Here is a 7,616-nt window from a genome sequence, read left to right as displayed (position 1 = left end):
TTCAGTGAAGGTGTCTTGTCTGCTCACTACATGGTGAAGAGGGTTGGCGGCTGAGCCAACACCAATTCATGTTCTCTTCCTTCCTCCCAACCGCAAAGGTGTAAGGATGACTCTCTGAGGCGTAGAAGGCAGATAGGGTTCCAGCAGAGCCTTTGCTGTGGATTCTCAGTTCTAACTCATCAGCCTGCCTGAGTAGAAGAAAGGTCCCTATTCACCACTCAGTAACTAGACAAAAAAGACAGTTACCAAATACCTGAACAGGCTTTGAAGTGGAGGGCCAGGACCCTCCATTTGACATCATTTCCACCAAATACACATGCTCCTATGACTGGGCTCTCATTGGCCATTCTCCTCACTAGACTTATTAACTGTGTGACCTTGGGCAAGTCCTTTCCTCCTCTCTGGGCCCCAGTTTCCTCTTGTATAAAGTGGTCTAGATCAGGAGTTTTTAAACTTAAGGTCCATGGGGTTTTTTTTATTTGATAACTATATTTCAATGTAATTGATTTCCTTCCTAATCCTGGGTATTATACTTTATGTATTTAAAAATGTTACGCTGAGAACAGGCTTTGCCATGAAAGGCATCCATGATGTAAAAAGTGTTAGGGAACTCTTATCCAGATGGTCTATGAGGTTCCTTCTAGCTTTAAATTGTGTGATCCTATAATTTTCCCTATCTCCCTGCAGGAGCAACCCAACCCCTGGCCTTGGCAGGGCAGGAAGAGCCTTGATGCCTGAGCGGTGGCCCCAGGACAATGGCTGGGGAGAGGAGCTTGGGAAGCCAGGCACCCGGCACCCTGAGGAAAGCTCGCCCAGCTGGCCTACCCTCCCCTGCACTTTGCTGTGCCTGTGGCCTCTGCATCATGCTTGCAGGCATCAACATCACCCTGGTGGGTGCTTTTGCCACCTTCCTGCCAGGCCACAACCCACCCATCATCATTGGTCCAGTTCTGCTTGTCCTGGCTCTAGGCTTCTTCGGTGCCTGTTGCATCTGTAGCCGTCGGCCCCCTGCTCCTGGTACTCGCCATGCCAAGGCAAGCAATAGGCCAGGCCCCGGTCGGGCAGGCCGGGCCACATTTGAGATGGAGACCAGTGAACACACCGTCCAAGACACAACAGCTGTGCAGCTGAGCCCTATTCCATCCCCTGCCTCCTCCCGCCGCTCGAGCCCTGGCCCCGAAGGGGGTTCTCGGACCTGCCACCTCTTCACGATGGAGTCTGAGGGCCCAGTGGGAGCCAGCTATGCATCTGGGGCAGAGGGAGTCCAGCTGAACCTGCCTCAGGAGCTTTCTACCTCCTAAGGGGCCACCCTGTGTAATATGCCAGAAAGTCATTGTACGGAGTCCACCTTAGAACCCTCCAAGGGTCTCAGGGGTGATAGGTGAAGTGGCCTGGAAATCCCAGAAAGAAGAAAAAAGGGACCATGTGGTTTAGTGGTTTGAGACTGTTTGGGAACTAGAAGACCTGAGTTTGACTCTTGACTCTGCTATTTACTACCCATCCCTCTCTGAATCTATAAAGTGGGCCCTCTCACTCGGCCTTATTCTTTCCTCTGCTTAAAGGCAGAGAGAGAGCGGGGGAAGAGTAATATGGAGAATGGGCATACAAACTTCAAGTATTTCTGATCTCTCTGAGGCAGTCTGACATGGGAGAAAGACCCCAGGCTTGAGGATCAGGAGACCTTGGGCAAGTCTCTTCTCTTTCAATGTTTTCTCCTCTATAAACTGGGAGAGTTAGACTAGCTGATAGTCAAGGTCCTGCCCAGTCCCAGATCCTCTTATCTCATGATACCAGCAGAGACAATTAGACTAGCTGCAATTTCAGGAGATGTGTATCAGAGTGAAATCCCAGGGGGAGGATGATTACCAATAAGTAAGGATCCAGGGAGGCTTCCTGGAGGAGGGGAACTTCCGAGGCTAGGAAAGAGCTAAACCCATACAGATACACAATCCTAACCTTCTGTGCTCATAGAGGCGTTCTTAGAGGTACTAACACACCATCACATCTATATACTCACAACCCATCCATTGCTATCTTCATCCTTCAGTCCCAATGAAACCAGTCTACAGGGAAATGTGGCACATATGGTCCTGTCTACACACAGAAGCTGTGTCTAGGCCTCTGACTACTGTTGTGCTCCTTGCCTTCACTCCAAGTTTGAGGCCCCTCTGCCTCTTTCTCTGCTAATTACTGCATAGATCCATCTCTGTCAGAGCCCACGTAGATGCTCACTTCTATTCCTCTGTGGCCATTGATTCGTGGTCAGCTCTTCATCTTTGTCTAATAACCCTGGCCACCCATTGATTGGGAGGGTCTCTTAGTCTTTGAATGAGTGACCTACAGGTCACAGCTTCAAGTTTTCCCTCTGTCTTTCAAGCAGATCCATGGATCCCACTGACTGCTCTGTGGGTCCTACAGGCTGCTTTGTGTGGGAGAAAGCACAATTGTCTACTGGCCTACTGATGTGCCATGCTAAACAGTAGATTTCCCTGGCAAGTCTATGTGGTCCACGCTTGATCTTACCTACCAGCCCCTGGATCTCTCAGCTTCTCTGCTGATCCCTGAACTGATCTATGTGTCTCTCCAGCTGGTCAGTGGATCACAGTGAGCCTGTGGGCCTTGGTTCTCAACCTGCTGCTTCCTTATGGCCCATTAGCCCCTGGGGCCCAGAGGGAGTTAGGGGCCCTGCCTTCAAGGAAGTTGTATTTCCTGGAGCCTAGAGAGTCTCTGCCCCTTCCCAAAGTCATCTACTTTTTCTCCTCCTCCCAATGTAGGCTGGGCCCCAAAAGTCCATCATTGTAGGTCCTCCCTGGCCTGACCCCATAACTTAAGGCTCTGATCTCTGGAACAGCACAACTCTCCCCCTCATACAAACACACTTCTCAGATCCAGGCCCTTCTCATACTGTCTTCTCTCAAAAAGGGGTCAGAGGGGAAGGAAATGGAATAAGGAGGGTGCAAGGGGAGGGAGAAGGGCATCAAAAAGGGGAGAGTGAAACAAAAGGGACTAGACTTTCCCTGCAGAAAGCATTGGAATGGCCGAAGGAACGGTTAGCTAGAAGAGAAGACTTGAGAAGGGACAGGAGCCTTGTCTTCAAGTATCAGAAAGGCTGTCCTGAGGGGGAGGGATCAGCTTTACTCTGCTCGGTCTCAGAAGGCAGAACCAGAAGTCAAGGGGAAGCTGCAGAGGTCAACTAAGGCTGAAAGTTAGGATAAACTTGGTGACAATGGGAGCTGTCCAAATCCAGATGCATTTCCTCCATAAATCACGGTGGGTTCCCTCTCCTTGAATGTCTTCAAGCTGAAGCTGGGGGGGCTCATTATTTGGGTATGTGCTAGAGGGGTTTCTTGTTTAGGTCAAGGTTGGACTGGATGCCTCTGAGAGCGACTCCACCTCTGAGATTCTGGGATTTTGATTGGCTAAAGTCAACTACTATCTGCTTCCCACTTCTTCCTTGGCCTTGGAGGCCAGCTTCTTGCTACTCTCTCTCACCTGCCACTTTCTCAGTCCCTCTTCTTTCCCTGGGATGAGCAGAATGCTCAGGTCTCTTTTTTCTCTCTTACATGACAAATTTTTTAAAGTGCATATACTCAAATATTTTAAGACTCTATTGATCCCCCTTGCAGAAGTATATCCTGATTGGAGCTGGGGATAGAGGTAGCCCACCCCTAGCTCTCAGCCATGACAAAGGCTGTCTATGCATACTGGTGAAGAATTCCAGACAGAGAATGGAGACAAAGAAAACAAAGGGTTGTAGGAATATCTGAGGAAGGAGCAAACACTTTCAGTGGGCAAGATCAGGAAGGCTCCAAAGAGGAGGTAACACCTGAACTGAACCCTAAAAGAAGAGAAGGATTTTGACAGGCAGAGAGCAAGAGCCAGTGTATTTCTGCCTTGGAGAATGACCCAGGCAAATGCACAGAGGAGGGGATATGCAATATTCAATAGCAAATACATTGAAACTATAAAACAAAATGCTGGGTGAGATCTCAGTTTGGTTGCCAGCCTGGAAGATCTATGGCAGGCTTCCTGGAGGTGAGGGCATTTGAGTTGGGCTTAAAAGAAGGGTAAGAAATTCAACTGATAAAGAAGAGGAGAGGAGGATGTTCCAGGCAGAGGAGACAAATTATGAGCAAAGACAAAAGAGGGAGAGGAGCCCAAGGGTCCCAGGGCCAAGACCAGTCTAGTTTGTCCAAAGAGTGGAGTCTGTAGCAAAGAGTACTCTGGGGAAAGGCTGAAACAAGGTGAAATGCCCAACTGAGGAAGGCTTTGAAAGTTAAATAAAGGAGTTTGAACATGGGCAATAGGGAGCCACTGGTGGATTTTGAGAAAATAATTCTGACATCGATCTTGATCTATGCATGAGACTAATCTGGCCAGGCATGAAAGATGGATGGTAAGGGGGATTAAAGCAGTCCAGTGATATCGCTGCTATAGTCCAAGGGAACTATTCGGAGGACCTCAACCAGGATGGAATCAATGGAAGTTGGGGGGAAGGGTAGAGGGAAGCTCTGAGAGATGTTACAGAGATGGCGGCTCTAAGAGTTAGTAAGTAACAATGGGATACTTTTCTTGCTCACCTCCATGGGGTCAAGGAAGGAGAAGACAGTGAGTGGGATATGCCACAAATCCACAGAAGATGGACACACCTACCAAGCTTCTGCTGTTGAGAAAGATAAGGAATTAGAAATGATGTAGAACACAACCAGCATGACTGAGGAGAGTTCAAGGACAAAAGAGATGAATGACTTTGTTTTGCTCTTGAGGAGTAATGAACAAGACTTAACGCTTGACTCAAGAGTTCCATTCAGTCCAGTTGATGAGTCAGCCCTTTGGGAGAGCAGATGCAATGTTGGAGCTGAGATCTTACCCAGAAACAGAGTAATGAGTGAGGAAAACCAGTCCAGAAGAGGAATCAGTGCACTGCATCCTCACTTCCCTCAACTGATTAGACATTGACTCTCTGAGAGGCTGAAAATGGGATATTATTAGGAATGCTTCACAGAATCCAGGAGGAGATGCTGATGGGGTAATCTGAGTCTAAGCATTTGAACTAGGTCCTTGTAATTTGTGTGATTTGCACCATTTGGGAAGGGCTGCAGGTATGCAATTCATCAGGTAGTTGTTTTAAATAATATTTGATTTTATTCCTTTTGCTCCTTTGTTATGAGTACTTACATATATTGAAACCATGCATGTAACCCTTTTCCATTATATACCAAGCTCATGTGATGGGGACCTATTAAAATGAATCAAGAACAAAGGAAAAAAAGCAGTGTCTCCCAGTAGGTGGAAGATGAGTCAAGAGACTACTTCAATGAATCCACATAGACAATCACTATCACACAGGGTATGACGGTGGGTGGAGGTGGAGATACAGAAAGGATGTTGCCAGTTCTGTGAGAACCACAAAGAGCTTGACATTTCCATTAAACAGCTATTGGGTGGATTATATAACCAACAGGATGATCCTGGGACTTCTATTCCCTGTTACTCACCATGAATATATTCATGTGTTTGTAAGCAGAAGGCTCTAGTGGTTAAAATTATATATGAGATATAAGGAGAAGAAAAAGCCAAAGGTAAGCTTCTGGGTTGGGTTTGGTTTTTAATGTGGGAGGCTGGATTAATGTTGGTACCACAGACAGAAATTATGACATCAAAAGGAGGAAATGGTTTAGGGCAAGGATAATGAACTCAACTGAGGCCATGTTAAGGAGCTGAGTAGAAATCCAGGTGGTGCTGATGTTCAGGGGACACGTGGAGATGGGGAGCTAATACTATTTTTTTAATTTTTTTTTATTTATTTGATTTATCAACATTCACTTCCACAAGCTTTTGAGTTTTAAATTTTTCTCCCCCTGCCTCCCCAAAACAGCATGCAATCTGATACAGGCTATACATATACATTCCTATTAAACATATTTTCACATTAGTGATGTTGTCAGGAAGAATTAGGACCTATACAAGGAACCACAAGAAAAAGGAAACAAAACAAAACAGAAGAAAATAAAAACAAATAATATGCTTCCATCTGCGTTCACACTCCATAGTTCTTTCTTTGGATGTGGATAGCATTTTCCATCATGAGACCTTTGGAGATGTCTTAGATCCTTACATTGCTGAGAAGGGCTAAGTCTATCAGCGTTAGTCATCACATAACATAACTGTTACTGTGTACAACGTTCTCTTGGTTCTGCTCACTTCACTCAGCATCAGACCATATAAGTCTTTCCAGGTTTTTCTGAAGTCCACCTGCTCATCATTTCTTATAGCACAATAGTACTCCATTATATTCATATACCACAACTTGTTCAGCCATTCCCCAATTGATGGACATCCCCTCAACTTCCAATTCTTTGCCACCACAAAAAGAGCTGCTATCAGTATTTTTGTATATGTAGATCCTTTTCCCGTTTTTATGATCTCTTTGGGATACAGCCCTAGAAGTGCTATTGTTGGGTCAAAGGGTATACTCATTTTTATAGCCCTTTGGGTATAGTTCTAAATTGCTCTCCAAAATGGTTGGATCATTTCACAACTCCACCAACAATGCATTAGTGTTCCAATTTTCCCACATCCCCTCCAACATTTATCATTTTCCTTTTCTGTCATATTAGTCAATCTGATAGGTGTGAGATGATACCTCAGAGTTGTTTTGATATGCATTTCTCTAATCAATAGTGATTTAGAGCATTATTTTCCATAAGACTATAGATAGCTTTAATTTCTTCATCTGAAAACTGCCTGTTCATATCTTTTGGCCATTTATCAATTGGGGAATGACTTTGTACTCTTATAAATTTGAGTTAATTCTCTATATATTTTAGGAGGAGAGGCCCTTATCAGAAACACTGGTTGTAAAAATTCTTTCCTAGTTTTCTACTTCCTTCCTAATTTTGGTTTCATTGGCTTTGTTTGTGCAAAAACTTTTCAACTTAATGTAATCAAAATTATCCATTTTGCATTTCATAATGTTCTCTATCTCCTGTTTGGTCATGAATTCTTCTGTTTTCTATAAATCTGACAGGTAAACTATTCCTTGCTCTTCCAGTTTGCTTATAATATCAGCCTTTATATCTAAATCATGAACCCATTTTGACTTTATTTTAGTATATGGTGTGGGATTTTGGTCTATGCCTCGTTTCTGCCATACTCTTTTCCAGTTTTCCCAGCAGTTTTTTTCAGAGTGGGTTCTTATCCCAGAAGCTGGGGTCTTTGGGTTTGTCAAATAGTAGATTACCATAGTCATTGACTGCTGTGTTTTGCATATCTAACCTATTTCACTGATCCACCACTCTATTTCTTAGCCAGTACCAAGTAGTTTTGATGATTGCTGCTTTATAATACAATTTAAGATCTAGAACAGTGAAGCCACTTTCCCTTGCATTTCTTTTCATTAGTTCCCTTGATATTCTGGACTTTTGTTATTCCAAATAAATCTTGTTATTATTTTTTCTGGCTCTGTAAAATAATTTTTTGGTAGTTTGGTATGGCACTGAATAAGTAAATTAGCTTAGGTAGAATTGTCATTTTTATTATATTAGCTTGGCCTACCCATAAGCAACTGATGTTTTTCCAGTTATTTAGATCTGAGTTTATTTGTGTGAAAAATG

The 7,616-nt window shown here is 44.3% G+C and overlaps 1 protein-coding gene across 1 annotated transcript; it reads left to right on the top strand.

Moving 5' to 3' along the window:
- The first annotated feature begins 698 nt into the window (after window positions 1-698).
- Window positions 699-7,376, top strand: TMEM275 (transmembrane protein 275). Its single transcript, XM_078156615.1, has one exon. The coding sequence runs from the start codon at window positions 756-758 to the stop codon at window positions 1,299-1,301; it is 546 nt and encodes a 181-aa protein (XP_078012741.1). The 5' UTR covers window positions 699-755; the 3' UTR covers window positions 1,302-7,376.
- The last annotated feature ends 240 nt before the right edge of the window (window positions 7,377-7,616 follow it).

This window comes from Phascolarctos cinereus, unplaced genomic scaffold (assembly GCF_003287225.1).
Source record: "Phascolarctos cinereus isolate Bilbo 61053 unplaced genomic scaffold, phaCin_HiC Scaffold_5;HRSCAF=322, whole genome shotgun sequence".
NCBI lineage: Eukaryota > Metazoa > Chordata > Mammalia > Diprotodontia > Phascolarctidae > Phascolarctos > Phascolarctos cinereus.
This window is presented reverse-complemented; position numbering and strand designations above follow the sequence as displayed.